Source organism: Enoplosus armatus, chromosome 4 (assembly GCF_043641665.1).
Source record: "Enoplosus armatus isolate fEnoArm2 chromosome 4, fEnoArm2.hap1, whole genome shotgun sequence".
Lineage (NCBI taxonomy): Eukaryota > Metazoa > Chordata > Actinopteri > Centrarchiformes > Enoplosidae > Enoplosus > Enoplosus armatus.
In genome coordinates, this window is record NC_092183.1 from 11842646 (window position 1) to 11861761 (window position 19116).

The window sequence follows — 19116 nt, forward strand, 5'->3', positions numbered from 1 at the left end:
TACAACGTTTGGTGCAGGCTTTGCTCCCTGAAATGCTTTAAAGAGCACTGTCTGCACCGAACACCAACATTTTAAAAGTCAAACCAGTTTCACAGGTTTACCTTTTTAGAGACAATGCTTAAGCCTGATAGAGGACCACTAAAAAGTCATTTGTGTTTCAGTTTTATATTGATTGTTTCATCTTCTCATCATTATATTGTAATTAAACCTCTCATTTTGTGTTTCATTTTATTTTAAACTTTTTCTGCATAGTTGATAAGCTCAATACCAGCATCCTGCCAGCTCAGGTTCTGCAGCGAGTTTTGTGCAGCTTGTGTGCCGAACTGTGTACCTGCAGACTGTTCACCAGAACGTGGCATGTCAAACAATGTCAGCAACTGGCTGAATATCGCTTGCTTGCTGGGTTTAGGCGACATGTCAATCTGGGTCGCTTGAGTTCAGCTAGCAGCTGTTGACTGCGACTTTCACCAGTTGTCCGGATAATCATTCACTTTCTGTACCAGCATGTTCGGAAGCTTTTAACCACATCTCAGGGTGATCCTCAGAGGATGGAGTTGCTTCAGTTGCCATGGAGATTCTCCAGAAAAAGCTAGCACTATGCACCTTCAGTTTCTTTCTTTCTGACATTTCTTTGTCAAACAATTTTTTATGAATTGACTAATTTCTTATTCTACAAATGAACTACTGAAAAATACATCATAATTTACCAGAATAGCGACGACCATCAATGACCATCAATCCAAAACCCAAAGATATTAAATCTACAATGACATAAAGTAGCAAAATGCAGAGAATCATAAGTAATTTGTCAGGCTGGAACTTGCATATGTGTGTCATTTTTGCTTGATAAATTACTTAAACATTATAAATTATCAATAATACTTGACGATTAATCTTCCACTGATCAACAAATCAATTCATCGTTTTAGCACTAGACTTTTTGGACACATGCCAAACACCAGAAATGTTTTAATTTAATTTTACAGCCGACTGAGGATCCACCATCAACAGCAGAAATACTCGTCCTGTCTTTAAATTGATCTCTTTGGACTTCAAAGCTCTGTTAATCAGTAGTGTGTAAACACATGTGATGACCTTCTGTCACATCAATTACAGCAAGTTACTATCAAAACTGCTGTCTTCTACGTGTGTGTGTGTGTGTGTGTGTGTGTGTGTGTGTGTGTGTGTGTATGTCTGTGTGTGCTAGTCAGCCAGTCATAACATCACCAACACTAATTGAGTGAGTCCAGAAATGAGAAGCGTGCACAGGTCCTCCCTAAGGGATAAACAGTCAAAGTCTACATCCCACACACACACACACACACACACACACACACATGCATGCAAACAAACTCATTCTAACGTAATTGATTTTCTAAACACTTCCATACTGGCCACTGCCAAATGAAAACTCACTCAAATAGGTTGGAGGCTAATGTCAAATGAGGTAAAATTACTTCTGTCTGCACACAGCAGCGTGTACTACCTTTTAAAGTCCACTCGAATATTACAGCTGGAAAGTTTTTCTTAGCAATGGCCCCTAAGATTCTTTATTCATTGCTTTGTTGTACGTTCTACTTTCAGTCTTTGATTTTATTCATTCTTTTCTTTAGAGATTTGTATAGTGAAATCTTTCCAGCCTGAGAGACGGAGCGGAGGTCCCATAGATTCTCTGCTTTATTGCACCTTCTTTTATAATGAAAAGCCTTCAGTTTACATTAGTGATGGAAAATCAAAAATCAAATCATAACCTCCAGCAAATGTTTTCATGAATTTTATTTGTATTAAATATATACAATAAGGAGACAGTGGACAAAAATCTTTTGACAAAACATTTCTCATGTGAACAAACAGCTGTGAGAGTGACAAAAACTATCTTTGACAGAAAGCGAAGAGAAATACTTTGGGTAAACACACACTGCAAGGTTTTGTTTTTTTACCATAGATAAGCCCATCAAAGTTCAAACAGTTTCAAAACTGTTGTAAAATGGAAAATGACTATGAAGAAAGATATTTTGTCATGAAAAAACAATGAATCTATGGGCTAATTCGCTACAGACTCACAGTATGAGCCTACCCAATAGTTTTATATACTTCAACACAGACTTCATCCTGAACTGAAAAAAGCAGCATTAATCATCCATCATCCACTTTTCTGACACAGTTAGGCTAAAGTTTGCAAAGTCATGTCTTTCAAAGTCATCTCAAGCAGACATGGTCATAGTGAAAAGGCTGGATCTCAAAGAGGGGAAAAGTTGAATCAGCAAGCCTACACCTATGAGCAAGTCAACTGGCCTTTACATGTAAAATTTAGCAAGTTTGTTTGTTTTCTGATGTGTAACTATAGCCTGAAACACTTTGGTAATAGCTCACACCTCTGACTGCATTTCACATTTGTCAATTAAACAAAATCTTCCCTTTTCTGTTGTGTTTTAATCTTCTGTGTGCCGACAAACAATGTTTGTGAACCCTAAGTGCCTTTTACATTAGCACGAAACGCTCGTCTTCATGAACAGTGAACATCAACAGGTATAATAATTTATGTACAATTATAGAGTTCAATTTCATTATTACAGCAATTCATAATGAAAATAAAGTAATTACAGTAAGCACATTAAAAAGCTAGGACAGTATAATATCTGTGATTCGTTAAAATTATAACAATAACATCATGATTATCATCATGACTACTATCTTTATTTGTTAGTGCCAAGATGCTTTTAGGAACTGGTTCTATGGCAATAAATATAAATAAGGCAGAAAAGAATAAATAACATATCAACAAATTAACTCAGTAGTGTAACAACATGCTGCTAAGTAAAGTGAAGAATTGAGGTTTGAGTGCCCACTTCATGATTGCAGACCCTCTCCCGTTTCCCATTTCCCGCAGTGAAATTCTATATCAGCTCACTCTTACAATTTGAGAGTTAAAAATGTCTTTAAAATACCTCAGTGCCACATCTAACCTGCCATCTCAGATGGGGTTTTTTTCCCTTTCATGATTTGTGACATAACCAGCAGCCCACCTTTGTGGTTTTACAATTTGAACACAGCTGAAACGAGCACAGCTATTTGACACACGGTGACAAAAAATGAAATCTGTGAGTGGGCAGCGCAAACAGGGCCAAATACTCCCTCATGACATTTCACGTGGTGTCAACTAAATTATGATGCATGCACTGACGAGGAATGTAAATAGCAGTTCTTAAGAGGTCAGCCAGCGACAAAGCATTGTTACCCTCCACCTGTAAACAAACCAAGCAGGAAGTGTTTAGCTCACATTACAGCTGCAGTTCTCAGTCCAGGTCTTCCGGAGCCACATTACTGCTGGCCTTCTACCCTACCAGGTAGTTAATTGCATTCACCAGGTGTAAAATGATTCCCTGATTAGATAGCTGGAATGAAAATCGGCAGCGCTGTAGGTCCCAATGCCCAGGACTGAGAGCCACTGCAACAGAGTCTGTGATAGATACACTGTATGACAATATAAGCTGTGGGTATGCTAAGCAGGGAGAGAGATGAAGGGAAGGAGAGATGTTGGGTAGAGGGGGAAGGAAGATAACGGATTGCAAAAGACAGAGGGAGAGAAATGTATAAGGAGAGATTGGAGGGGAATAAAGAGTGGAAAGAAAAAGAGGGGAAAACGAGAGGAAATAGTGTGCAAGTGAAGCAGACCAAAGGGAGAGTCGTATCTTCCTCCAGTGGGAACGGAGCTGTCTTCCTTCAGGCTTTTCTTCACCTCTACCAGGCCCTTGCCTCATGAGGTGTGCACTACAACACACACACACAATTTATACAACTTCCCTACAGCCAGGTGCCGTTTAGAGACAGACAAGGTCAACAACTTCTCCAGAATCTAACATTTTCTGTGGATGCTGGGAGCTGAGAACGTCTGGCCTGTACACTGCAGTCGGGCAGACTCCCACCTCCCGGCTGACGTTATAAGATGTGTTACCCTAAAGCCTATGGGGGGAAGAAAGGGCTGCTTGACGGTTCAGACAGTTCAACAGAGCAAATGTATTCACCAGTGGCAGATTGAACAGGTTGTGCAGTCCAGTTGTTCACGGATGTAAAAAAAAAAAAAAAAAAGAAAAGGTGGGTTTTCTCACTTATTAAATTGTGACACGTTTTGTCACCAAAGTGTGAATAATGTTGTACGACTCAGCGGATCATGGCAGTTACAGTCCATGGAATTCTCACTCAAAAGGTAAATGTCCTACTGTCCAAAACAACATAATTGCTAACTCGTTAGGTCAGATAACCAACACATCTGAGATCAGGAAGATAAAAGAAGGCTAACATATAAGGACTGGGTATCAGTAAAAAAAACTCAGTGCTGATGCTTTTACAAATGGTATCTTTTGTAACATCATGTTTTCTGTTTCTTTCTTGTCATTCATTCATTTCATCAAGTAAACAACTTTCTGTGCAATATTTGTTCTGTCACTTGCTTCCCTAAGCAGAATCAGACTCTTCTGAATTGATTGCCTCAGTAAAATTGTCATAGAAAACGTGTTGGCCAGCTGTAATGTCAGTATTTGAAATCTTTTTCCTTTTGAATCCTAAAATTGGATATTGACACTGTCATTTAGCAAAGCACCAGTAGGTATCCCTGTACAATACCCAGCCCTAAAGATATGAAGGGCTTCATTCCAAAACCTGATTTTTTTTTCTCCCCATTTTGGGGATGCTTGTTCGGCTCAATCTCATTGTCTGATGTGTTTCTGATTTTGTTAGTTAAGGGTTCAGTAGTGATAGTTACTTAAGTGTCATTTTGTCATTTTAAGAAATTACTCAAATGGCAGATATCTCATTTTAGAATGAAACTCTTCATTTCAACGTCTGTACTGTACTAATATAACATTGCAGATAAACATTGATTCTTGTACATAATGTGGGTAATATTGCAACATTGTATTTCTACAAAAACAGTGGTCAAGTATTAAGCCAAAAGTACATCTACTGCCTTATTTATGTGAGCAGAAAGATCGACATTTAGTACTCTACAAACACGCTCAGGTCTTAGAGGTGGTGGCATGTGGCTTGTGATTCCCTTCTTGAAACACTGAGGTGACAGTTGATACTGAAACGTTATTAAAAGACTTTAAAAGTCACTCAGACTCCGCTTTTGTTGGAGTACAAAAATGCTCACCTGTATTTTCCTTAACTTTTAAAAAGCATGCAGTAAAAGGGTCGTGGATGTGGTTGCTCATCTAAACATGTCTTTTCATCTGGACTTCTGTCAGTGGACATCAAGGAATGAGGAGTTGATCTGATGTAGGATTTGGCAATGTGAGATCAGGGTCAGTCCCATAGTTCCTTAAGCAGCACGTGGTTTTAACTGGTAAAAATGATCAAAGAAATTGATAAAAACATACACAAATACATACCTCATCTCTTCGTTGACTTTTAACGCCCTGTTAGGTTGTGAGGCTGATGATGTCTCAGTGTGGGTGAGAGTGCGTATTTAAGTGTGCGTGTGGCTAAATCTGTGAATGTGTGCATGGATATGAGGCTGTGAGTCTGTGTGCACTTTGTGTGTCTGTGGGCGTAAGCACATCTAAACTGTCAGTATGACACAACGTGGGAGTTCTGATAGACGGGTGAGTGCCTTTTTTATACTCACAGCCTTATATATATGTGTGTGTGTGTGTGTGTGTGTGTGTGTGTGTGTGTGTGTGTGTGTGTGTGTGTGACCTTGCATGTGAGTGTGTTTAAGCGAGCAAATCTACGAACAAATGTCAGCAAAGGATTTGTCTGGATTGTAAAGAGAGACAAGCATGATTGTAAGCACGTGTGGTTGATGATTCTGGGGGTTTCGGGACAGTGAAACATGAGCCACTTGCACCGAAGGAGCAGCAGTTTTTATATAAAGTCACCCATTTTGTCACTTCAGTCAATATGGCTGCTTATGGTCGGGATGGTGTAAAATGTTTGTGTGCCCTCAACTGTCTCTCTGAGTCAGGGCCTGCAGCTCAGAAGTATGTAGGGAATGTTGGAGGAAGACATTTTTACGACTGTAGCTATGCAGAGACAGAGGGCCTCGAGGTGGCTGTCCTAAACGTCCCGTAAACGTGGATGAGGAGGAGGAGGAAGAGGAGGCTGAGGATGGAGTAGGAGGTGGAGGGGAGGCTGGGACAGACGATGAGATGCTTGGAGAGGGGCTCCCTCTGCTTGCAAGACTGTGGAGGCTTGAGGAGGCGCTGGTTCCGACTGCACGAGGGATATGGCTCAGGGGATGGTGCTCTCCTCCTCCTCCTCCTCTCCTTACCCCACCTGACAGACTCATTCCACCTCCTCCTCCTGGAGTTAAGGACTCAGAAGAGGAGGACACCCCCTCTGGCTGTCTGGAGGACAGAGATGGAATTGCGGTGTGATTAGCAGCTACTGCCCCGGAGCCTGGGCATTGATTTGGACTAAGGCCCGGATGTGAAACTTGAAGAGTAGTAGGCGAGGCTTGGGCTGCAGGAGTTGCTGAGGACAGGTTGGAGGAGCCTGGAGCCAGATTTAGAGCAGGGTTGTGGGCTGTGGACTGTGCCAAGACCCCCTGGCAGCGTCGCTCCTCCCTGACAGTGTGTCGGTCAGACGTAGGAGGCCGGCCGTACAGAGGTGGATAGTGGTGGGGGAGGTGCTGGTTAGAGAGGTCCCCTCCGAGTGCTGCCCCCACACCCCGCACTACCCTTCGGTCCCTTTGAGACAGGATGCTGCTGCCGAGTCCTGACCAGCGGCCTGGATGACTGGTCTGAGAGAGACGAAGACAGAGAGAAACAGGAAAAAACAAAAAATAGAGATGTTACCATTTACTCTGCGTTCCGTCTGTCAGCGAGTGCATGATATGAACCTGCCGTTTTTCAAGAATTATTAACTGAATGTGTCTCCAGAGAGCAAGAGCGAGAGAGGAAGACACAGACAGGCAAAGACAAATAGAGAAACAGGCGGCGTGAGAGAGAGCACTGTTGTGTGTTCAGTATAGATTGTTAATTGGGTGACATTTGGTGAACGATCTCTCTGAGCTCCTGTAGCTTGTTCTAATTGTTTCCAAATCAACCGGAACCCTGCTCTCTAAAGAACAGAGACACACACGCAGCAACACACACACACACGCAGCAACACACACACACACACACACACACACACACACACACACACACACACACACACACATTACGAGAGAAACAGGACAAGGCAACATGTGCATGTATGCAGATATGCGCTCTAGGTATGCACAAATCCCCACTCACAATGCAATGGGAGCTCACTCTCTTTCTACACCCCCCACCCCCCTACACACACACACACACACACACAGACACACAGACACACAGACACACAGACACACACACACACAATGGGGAAGATGGCACATAAAGCTAGATGGCAGAAAAGGGAGCCACCTGTTCCCTTTCACACTCCACTGCACCCCCTTATGCAACATATCTCATCACTGTCCCTTTTTCTCTGTCTCTGTCTCATCTCTCTCTCTCTCTCTCTCTCACACACACATACACACACACACACACACACACACACACACACACACACACAAAACCAAAAGCACACCAGGACCAAGTGTGCAATGTTCACTAAAGTAATACAATCTCATCCGACACTGAACCTCATGGGAGAGTAAGCTGAGTTGACATTTGCAGACACAATGGCTGTGTGCGGTGTGCTTCTGTATGAGCATGTGTCTGTGTAATTGTATACGTGCACATACTGTGTGGGTGTGCAATATGTGTGTCAATATCAGTGTTTGTGCATGCATTTATTTGTATGAATGTGGATCATGTTTCCACGTGTTTGTGCATGCAAATTAATATTGGAAGTAATGTAATTACTGTGTTGAGGCTGTCGACAGAAATGTGGTGTGATAGGCAGAAATGTAATTAGCCGGAACAGAGCTAACTGAATAAGTCCAGTATAACAGTAGCATTGCTAATTCAATGGAAGGGAGAGAGAAAGTGGGGAGATCACAAAGAAACTGGAATTACAAACGATGCTTATTGGACAGAGAAATGTTAGCTGTGATGTATAATTAGTCACAAGCACTTACAGATAAAACAAAACACTGTAATGAGGAGTTAGTTGATTTGTACTACTGGTACCTTATTGCTGATCCTTCAATAGAACTCGATACAACCTAAATCTATTCAGCTTCTTAATCTTAATATAATATTGTCCCACTTACACATGCATTTGGGTTTAAAGGGCAACACGCATTGGTGGTGTATGACGCACCTATTCTTTCTATGCAAGCCCACACACCAGCCACTCCTTGACACATATCATTGCGAGTTGGCACTGGTTGTCAGCATATACCACAGTCGTGTTGAGGTGCGTCAACACTCCAGATAAGCAGCGATTCCCTCCCTGAGTCTGTCCATCCCGGCTACTGTAACTTGACTACTTCTTCTGTCTGTATGACATGTCCAGCGTGCACTACGGGCTTCAATTTACATGCATCATCATGCAACACGGCCGGTGGGTGTTGCACTTTATGACAGCTTTTTGTTTGGCCTTTCCATGTACACTGAGCTTCATAAATATGTAGCCAGTGTCATACTAGTGATTTGGCTCAGTACTTTCTACAAGGCTGGATTTTATAGAACAAATGAATGTATCAGCTTTAATTACATGTTGGGTCAACAGATGTACATGGTACACAGCTTCATGATTAATTGGACAGATAAATTATATTTAATAAAGTAGTGCTTTTCATAAAAAAAGACAGTAGTACTAATTATACTATGTGGTTGGAAAATCCTGTCTTGTGAAAGTTTCCCGCCCCTGAACACCACCAGACTTTTAATATCTGACTGTGAGGTGCTATTTCTAGCTTTTTTTGCATTTCAAAGTATGGAAGGATTCTATGAGGATTTAGCTATGAATGTGCTGGGCTCTAATTTAGTCAGGCAGTATGGAGCACAGGGTGGGGTAAATATGATAAGTAAACAAGGTCCCGAGAACAATAAAAAAAAAAAGAACAAGTAAATGGGGTCAACCTTGCTTTGAACCTTTCCATTCTTGATACCAATCTTCATGATTAGGAAATACAAAGTTCCTCGTTTTCGTCTTACTTTAAAGATAAAGTACAGAGAATGTCCTGATTTATTTTTTACCATTAATTTCTTTGATATACTGCCTCAGACAGTCCTTTAAGAAATGTTGACATGAAAAGACTGTTACATTTGTTAATAAAATCTTTATCTGTCTGTGCTGCATGTCGTCCCCCCGCCTATAACACATAGAAACATGGAAACACTTCTTGACATGCTCATTTGATATGGCTTTTAAAAAATCTGAATTATAGCCAAACAATCTGCACTTTAAAAGCTCTAAAAGTCGCTATGTCCTTTCATGTCTGTAAAAACTGTAAAAAAAAAAAAGAAAAAGAAAAAACACCGCTCTGCCAAAAACATCAAACAGGGTGTCGTCTATACGGCTTACTTAAAGAGCTCGGGGAGTGAGTCTCTGCTTTCTAATGGGCTCTAATGGGTGGATAAACACTACAAGACTTCTTGCAGATTCCTTGATCTAATTAAGAGTGAGAATTTCTATTCCAGCCAAATTTTCTACATAGGGGCGCTGTGAAAAAAACACGTGGGAATTGCCGCGGTGTTGAATATCCACTATGGTCGTGTAGGTTTATGTGGGACGGCTTAATTAGGGCTAAAACGCTGTTGTCGTGTTTTTCCACCCTCAGACATTTGAGGAAACAACAGAAGGTAAGGCGAGAACAGTAAGATACAAATTGGCAGACAACTTTGAGAAAATAATTACCAGGCACAGTACAAAGACATGGTTGTAGAGACATATGCTCTGTATCAAAGGGACATTTCTGATCCAAGTTTGGAAAAGGAAACAAAAATGTAAAACAATAATCAAATACAATGAATCAAATGCAAGTAAAAACAGGAGTAAAGTTGTAAGTGCACAAGAAGGGCAGACAGACAGAGAGAGAAAAAGCACAAAGAAGGTGAGGAGTAAACAAATTGAGCAAAACAGGTGAGAAGACAAGAGAAAAAAGAGTGAGAAACTGGTGAGAAGGTGATTAAAAACAGAGATAAAGAAAAATGAGAACAACAGTAGAACAGACAGGCGCAGAGAGAAAGAGAGCAGGACTGATTTACAAACTCAGGTGTCCTTTCTCAAGTACACGCTCTGCGGCAGGCAGGCTGCCTCTTTGCCAGTGACAGAACGGCCTGTGTGTGTGGTAACACTCTGGAGAGTCCTATAAATACACACACACACACACACACACACACACACACACACACACACACACACACACACACACACACACACACACACACACACACACACACACACACACACACACATAGGTAAATCAGAGTGATTTAAGGAGGCCCTCTCCTGCAACCTTAGTTTTTATTGGACAGTGAAGAACACAGCAATGTGGTAATGGCCAAGTTTGCATAAAAGAGCCTCCTTAAAACCCTGAAACATCCCTGTACAGAGTTTGCTATTGCCTGCCTTTGTCATTTTTATACTGGGAGAAGAGAGGGGGCGGGAGATTTATTTCATGACTTCTGTTCCCCTCAAACCAACTAAAACTGCGTAATTATAGAGAACAAAACAGACTGTAGCTAGGTTTTAACACAGACCAATGTAAGTAAAATACTCCTACTGTAACTTCCATCAGTCACAAACCATGGCTCAGCATCCCTGCACCCACACACACCTAATTTTAATGAAGGCCATGGGGCTGAAATGCATTGGGCCCCAAAAGTTTCACAGTGAGATAAGAGAGGTAAAAGTTTGTAAATGTGAATTCTTTATATTCTTTGACACCTACATACTCTGTGAACAAAGTAATCCTGTGGTTCTTTGAAAGTGTGAAACGCTGGGGTGTTCAGTACAGATACAATAACAGTGCAGTACACCCACACAGATGGTACTCTAAATCCTATTTAGACTATAACCAAATACATTTTCCAACTGTGATGCCAGAGCCCAAATCATCCCACCTCATCCTTTTCTACCTTTATCTCAACAGACAGTCTCGTTTAAATTTGTTGTATGTATGCCCAGTGTGACAGAAGTGTAGAGTTGGCAAGGCGCAAAAAACGCAGGACCCAAAATGCATATTTGCTCTTGTCTCTTTAACCATAATGATGCTGTTGTTATGTGGGGACGCAGAAGACAAACAAGCCCTTTTGATCATTCATGAAACCAGAAAACAAAAAAGTTCTAATGCGCTACTAGTGCTGTACATTAGTTATTAAAAGGTGATAGAAAGATGCAAAATAAGCTGAGAAACATGATGTCAAAACTCAAGAATCTCACAATGCTCAAACTATAATTTCCTTAGCTCTTGCCCAGAAAGTATCATTGAATATTCACAGACAAGGTGTGTTCAGCAGAGTCTCCCACGTAAACTAAAGGCACTTTGCTGGATAAATCTGCAACAAACAATCAAACGAGGGGTGAACTGCAGCCTGAACCAGTTGTCTCAAGGCCATAGCAAACCTTTGCTTTGAACCTGCTGGTTTTCATCAATACACAACCCACTGAGGAAGTGAGTCTCTTGTACAGCCTGTAGCGTCATCCTTGCTTCCCCCTCCCCTCTCTTCATCTAGACTTTGTTGTAGTCTTCCATCTTCATTTCCCCTCCATTCTTGGCCTCTCCTCACTATTTCCCTATACGGCTGTACACTCCTCTCTCAATTCTAACCGCTGTCTCACTCTCCACCTCACCGTTCTCTCTTATTTTTTATGCGGAATTTCACTTACATGATACAGGAAGCACATTAAAATTCAGGAAATGCAGTAGTAGTAAATCTGCTACAGATCAGGATAGTAATTCCACCAAAGTAAGAATTGGAGAGGACAGGACAGGAAAAAAACAAGTAAATAACATTAGGGGTCAGAATTAATACTGTGAATTGCTAGATTGGACAGGAAGTGCAGGAAAGGACACAAAAACAGGGCTGAGACATGAAAGAGCATTGCACCTTGTGTTTATTGTAGTTACAGTAAATGACTTGGCATGTACTTACAGTAAATTAGTAGGTTGTGGAAACTGAATTATAAAAGCTATGAAGCAACTGCAAAATTGCAAAAAAACGGGGACAGGGTTTGGTTGTTGAATTTGAATATATATAATATCTAAATATTGGATATTACCTATGTTAAAAATGTAGCCACCAACCCACTTTCTTTTCCCCCTCTTGACCTCCCATCTTCTCTCATCTCTCACCTTCTCCACCACTCTGTCTTTTCTTTTGTCCCTTCTTCACTCTTTCTTCGTTACGTAACTTGGTGCTTAAGAATGCCAGCGGCAGGCAGGGCTGAATAGACTCTGACAGCTGGAGGATTGATGGTATGCTACTGGAGACCACATAGACAGAGAGAGAGAGAGAGAGAGAGAGAGAGAGAGAGAGAGAGAGAGAGGGAGCGAAGTTTGGGGTTTTTTTGGTGTTGACAGTTGGGGTCGGGGTTGGAGTTCAGATGATGAAGAAAGATGGAGAGGACCAAAGTTGAGCTTACGTCGCTCCAGCTGTCAATCCAGCCCACACTGCAGCACACTGTCAAGCAGCTGGCTGGATGACACATCCTGGACCTTGCTGCTGGAGGCACACACTGATCTTCAATGCTGTCACTGTACTACCACAAAATGATCTACATTAGGCTGATGTTATATTAAGTAACAGCAGCCAAACACAGTAACCTGCTGCCACCCACAAGTATCAAACAGGGTTGTGTGTGTCTGTAACTCGATAAATATTTAGACTTACAATATCTCAGACAGGGCATCTCCACTGCATATCAATGTGGCTGAAGGCCTGAATGTATTACAATGTCTGAGACTGAGTCATCTCTTTCCGATTTCACTACAAAGAAATTCGGAAAAGAAAGCAAATGTATTTACAGCAATAGCCGAGGGGACAAGTTGCAATCTTCTAACCATATATGCAGCACATAAACCATGAAATGCGCTCACACATGTTCAAACACACACTTGCTGTACTGTGAGTACTTGATGGGCACATTAACCATTAAGTTGATACCTCTGTGATATTCCAGATCTCCCAACAGCTTCGCTGAAACTGATGTGTTGGTGCACTAAAACATAATTTAGTGTTTTTTGGCTGATCCGAAGAATTCAGATTCAAAGCACTTCATACACACAGCGTAGCCCCATCCTCTGCTAGGCACCTGGGGAGAGCTAGACCGGTGAGGCAAATACTGCATAATCATAGTGCAAATTAGTCCACCATGTCCTCTGATGACTTTTAGTGACTTTCTGAGCAGCCAGTCACCATTGTTCCATTTAAGACAACTAGAAACATTAAAACCAACTTTATTGGGCGAGAGAGTGATGTTTTCATCACCCGAATGGACAAGAAGAGTTGAACTAACAACTAACTGTCGGCAAAAAAAACAACGGAGGAGGAGTTGTTGTTGCTGACCACCTGTAGGTACTTGATACCATCCCAGATGGATTTGAGGAACATTAGTGGAGCATCTGGAGTTTCAGCAAAATTTTAGATTTGTTTTGTTATAACTGTTTTTTATTGCCCAAATGTAGCTGCTGTTGATAGTTATTGTGTCTATCTTGCAGGCACACAACTGATTGACAGCCAACTGCATGTTGCTTAGCAACAGCAAGACGCCTCTCACTGATAAATCACCTCAGTGAAACCAGGATCACAGCTGCAGGGGACGGGAGCATCACAGTTCACCAAGGTTTTGAGGCATCCAATGTGATCACCGCCTAAGACTGGAGTTGCTGAACTTGGGCCTGATCAGTGATTCTAAGTCACTACTTATGATTGTCGATGTTGAGAAGTGTATAGCCCCAGGGCTTCAAATTCTTCCCAGAGTGAAAAAGGCAGGCTGGCAAGTATTGAAGCCAGTGCCATGCTGTGGCCAGGAGGCCTAATGAGGTTTCTTGCGCAACTCTGATGGGCATGGATGCTGAGAGTCTGGCATTGCTCATCAACCATCATCCCCAACAGGTCTGTGTGTGCATGCACATACGCATGTGTCTGTGTGTGCGCGTGTGTAATCATGGCGAAACTCATCGACCACCAGCCTGCGCCAATATGCTTGGTGAACATTGCCCAGAACCACAAGCAAGAGGAGTGGGATGGAAAAAGGAAAGTGAGTGACCGAGTTAAGATGAGGGAAGGAAATGAGAGAGGAGGAAAGGAGGGAGAGATGGGAGGCAGAGAGCGAAGTAGAATAAAGGAGAGGAGGGGGAGTAGTAGAGGACAGAGAAGTGAAAAGAAAAGGTGAAAGAATGTGGGATAAAAGACAGAGAGAAAAGACAAATAACATAACAAGGGGAAAAGAGCGGGTCAAAGAAATAAGGGGAGGGGATGACACACAGGTAATAGTGAGGTAAAAACAACAAAGGAAGAGAGGAGAGGACAGCAAGAGGGTAGTTAGTCAGATGGATGAGGGGAACAACAGGGGACAAAGTGAGAGTAAAAGGTGACAGCACAGACCCAAAGTTAGAGAAGATGAAAGAGAGAGGTAATTACAAAGCTTAGAGTGTGGGATAAAGAGAAAAGCACGAGAGATGGTAAGTTTAGCAGGGGTAGCATCAATATAAGGCAAGAAAGAAAAACTGTTGGAGTCACTTCGATGGAAAGCTACACAGTGGAGAGCGACATTAACTATTCAGGAGCATCTAGTGTCAAGAACATCAATTTCAAGGGTCCTATTGGTACCTAAAGAAAGAATAGGCTTTGTTTCCCAATGAAATCCTGTTTAAATATGAGCCATGAGGTATATTTTATTCTGTGTACTGTGTTTAAACATTGACCTTACCATAAAGTACACCAATCGATTTCTGTAGGTATAAGATGCTGCTCAGTGTGGCTCAATGGAATTATATCCTTGTCACCTTGAACATAAAAAATGCAGATCACAATCCAATATTCACCTTTGCAGTTGAGTCAAATGACAAAATGCTTGGATCTTTAATCTAAGTCTCTAAGTTATACCATTGTTTTGGTTCTCAGGATTGTGACGTCTCTAGGAGTGCTGCCATGCCAATTTTGTCAAATCTGCTTTCCTATCCAAAGACATGCAGGTCAGGTGATCTGGAAACTGCACAAGGCCTGTAGGTGTGAATGTGTTTGTCTGTCAACGTGTGTTATCCCTGTGATAACCTACCTCTGGCCCAATGTGTGCTGGGAGACGATCCAGCCCCCCAGTAATGCTGAGCAGGTTTAATGGTTTAGTTGGTGAATAGATAGATGCAAAATCTTTGTATCCACCTGGTTTTGGCTCCACACTAGCACACGAGGCTAACTACCCCTCCTTGTTCAACTGTAACTGGATTGATCGCTGCACCTGGCTGCTCCCCCAGGTGTCGACATGGTCCCCGCTGGTGCTGTCTAATTATTGCAGAAGCTGTGATCTATGCTCAGCATTACTCTCTGCCTAATATGTTCATGTAAGATGTCACTCCTGCTCACCATGTGCATACAGCTATTCCTCTGGATTACTATGTACCGCTTATCAGTGCTAAACTCCTGTTCCCGTATTACATTTCAGAAATGTCACAAAACTCAAACTCTAATTCTATCGGGTTCTCAGTTAGTGTTGTATTGCTTTACCAAGGGTTATCCTCACAATGAGGAACCCTGGCCACACCTAGAGTTGGACTCTCGTCAGTGTCCATTCCCTTGGCTTGACTTTCCTTGTCTCGCTGAGACCTGGCAGTAGACCTGGGATTATTCCACCTTAATCAGGTACCACTCTTGGCTTCTCCTTCTTCCACCAGTCTCACCCTTCAGGCTGAGGGGGCGGGAAAGCTGTACTGTCCTGCTCTGTACCCAAGGCTTCCACTGTAACCTTTAAATTGCCTGCCATGCCATTAATTACACCCAAACATTTTATTGCACTCCAAATAATTTCTCTAAACTTTTAAACTCTGGCTATTCCATGTCTCTCCATCTGTTTCCCATCTGTGGTCTTAAACTTGTCTCTTTTTTTCTGGCTCCCAGTCAAGCCATGACAGAAAAAAACATATTATTTTATTTAGACTCACTGTCACCATCCAACAAAGCACTATCCCTCCAGTCCCACATACGAAACAATCTCAAGGACTCCAAGTTTATACCCTCAAAATGTCTTCTGGCTGGAATACTTAAGTGCATCCTCTCTGGACTCCTGGCAAAACTCACAAAGAAACGTCCAACTCTTCCAAAACTCTGCTGCCCGAATTTTCACTTATGTCATTTCCAATATACACGACACCCATCCTCTCCCAGTTACACTCCACAATGGTGCAAAAGCGCAAAAACTGTAGGATTCTCCTACTCACATACACCTACACCTATATAATACAGATTATACAAAATGCGCTAAGTGTCAAGGCTGATAGTTGCTTTCAAATTTCCAAAACGTGTCTGACACCAGGCTCATTGGAATGCTGATATTTGAGAAAATAAATAAAGCAGATTGGGACACTGACCAGTCAGCTGCATGAGAGGGATGGCTGTCTGCTTTGAAGGCTGTGAGTTGCTGGTGTCCTCGCAGTGTTGCAACTGTTAAATCTGTGATGTAGTATACTTGCTCATTTTTATGTGATCAACAATGCAATGCTGTGTGTGCACCAAGTGTGGCCAAACAAATATAGGAGTCTAAAAGACAGCAATAAAGTGCACTGGGCTTGGCAGCTTGAGTTTGATAGGATAGATTGACAGCCTGGCAGTAAGGAAAACAATGAAGATTGTAGTTATGACAGTGTGGTAAGGACTGTCAGAGTGATACATCATGTGGGAGAGCTCAGGAACTGTAGCAGTGGTGGTGCTTGTGTGTGCGTGTAAACATCCTCACACAGATGCGTGCATCCACATGTACAGGGTGTGTGTGTGTGTGCGTGTGTGTGAGTACTGCATATGTCTGTGTGTGAGAGAGCAGTGGTGGGCACTGATGGAGCATGAAGCTGATGGAAGCCAAAACTCTTTTTGTCTGTCTGCGGATATCAAAGCCTCCCCCGGACGCAGCATCGTACACGCGTGCACCGACTGATTACAAATACTTATACACACACATGCAATTATGTGCTCATACTGTAGCAAGTACACACACACACACACACACACACACACACACACACACAACCCTCCTGTCAGTTGGCGCAGCTGATAAGCTGCTTTCCCGGTTTCTCATCTTGTTCTGTGTGACAGCCCAGGAGAGCTGAGACAATACAGGAAATCTGAAAGGTGGTGGTGAGGGAGAAAAAGAGAGATTGAAAAATGAAGGATGAAGAGGAAAGTAGAAGCAAAGTGATGAGAGAAGTCAAAGGAAGAAAAAGAAATAAGCAGATTTTCCATCAGATGTCTGGGAGGCCTGATGATGTTGCAGCTGCCACCTGTGTCATCACACTGAAAACGACTGACTGCCCTGCTGCACCCACACTCCACTCAAGAAGACAGAGAGAAGAGGAGAGAGATAGAGACAGAGAGTTCTCCAATGATACATTTAAGCAAGATATTTAACACCAGCTGCTCTGGTGGATCCACTTGGTGGCCAAGAGTACTGAATGGTGCTACGGAGAGATTGCTAAAAATGGGACAATGTGTTGTAGGGAGTCATGTTTCCCTTTTTTCTTTCCTTTTCGGACTGAATGCCAAAAATATTTTGCTTTACCTGCTCGTTATATAATCACCCAATTACATTCTTATTCCTATAAAATCCTTCAAGCTATATAGTAGTGTTAGTGATCTTTGTGACATACATCTTTTTGGTGTCAATTTGCAAGCAGCTATGAGAGCTGCTGAGTGACTGAATCACCATACTGGAAGGCTAAAAGTTAAGTTGCCACAAAAGCGTTGTTGGTGCCAAGAAGAAAATGAATGAAGTTGGATCTTAATTTCAAGTAGTAGTAGTAGTATCAACATAACACCAGGAAATACAGATGAACATTTTGCCAACAAGCTCATTTTTGCTGGCATATGATCCTCTACACCGTAGTCAACCTTTAATATTAAAGGCCCTATTTTTGTGCTTGTTCAGACAAAATGCAGTGACCTTGCACTGGCAAACTGGTGCTTTTGAAAAAACATTAGTTTCCTCTTGGGTAAAGTTGGCCTGGATTCTCCTCTCCATTATGCATTTGTCAGTGTGCCATGACAGGGAACACACTGCTTTAAAGAAAATAAGGTTCTCTGATTTGATTGGCTATGACTATTGCCAACTCCTAACACACTTACAATTAATTCTTCCTAATTCAACCCATTTCACATCTGCGCCCCCGCTGCGCCTCTGCTGCATCAGCACCTCGGGTCATGAAATTACCAAGTACCTGTTTGTCACAGCTAAGTGAGCATGTCCTGCGAGCTCACATTGTGGGCTTGTGCAACAGCATGAGCCTGCACCTTGATTCACAAAAACAAACAAGCCCCATTTGGTCAGTTATCTCCAGACAAGTGATTATTTATACAGACAATAAACATAGTATACAATGTCAACAGTAACAGGGACATTCTGGTATGACATGTTGCTATTGAATCTTTTAAATATAATTATTCAGGGATGTGAGTACAAATAATGGAATTCCATTCACCGCCATTGTAATGTGGCAGCAGAAACACCTTTTGCAAATAAAACCCAAAGTGTCTGGTTGATCGGGAAATATAGGGATGGGGTTCAATAGCATTTTATAAGTATCATACCTAAAACACAGAGATTCTATTGTGCTGACAGAGAGAAAAGCTTTCACCACATATTTTGTCACTGCTCTGGGACATTCATTAACCCTATCCCAACTCATCTTTCTTTTTGCTGTGAGGGGAAACAGAGTTTGCTCCTCACTGAGGGGCTGAGCTACAGCTGCAGAAGATGAAGATGTAAAAGCTAAAGTAGAAAACAACACAGTGAAAATATTAATTCTACTTTCTTGATATTGTATTTTTATTTCTAGTATCGTACAATAAGTTATACCCCCCCACCCCACCCCCAAAGATACAAGATACTGACAGTCTTACTGTGCTTGCAATTAAAAAAGCATGCCTGGAACCACTTATTGAGTGATGGCAGTTAACCTGAGTGTAACTGTCTGAGCATATGAAATACAATGACAAATTTAACTAGTTTGACTGTTTGATCTGTACCCAGTCTACACACAGGTTT

General features: G+C 42.0%; 1 protein-coding gene across 1 annotated transcript in view; it reads right to left on the minus strand.

The window, feature by feature from the left end:
• Positions 1-5944: 5944 nt before the first annotated feature.
• The window catches only part of ccser1 (coiled-coil serine-rich protein 1), a 106416-nt gene continuing 93244 nt past the window's right edge, over positions 5945-19116 (minus strand). Inside the window, exon 10 of the mRNA XM_070904776.1 lies at positions 5945-6742. Coding sequence (XP_070760877.1) covers positions 5945-6742 — 798 coding nt within the window. The remainder of the gene's footprint in view (positions 6743-19116) is intronic.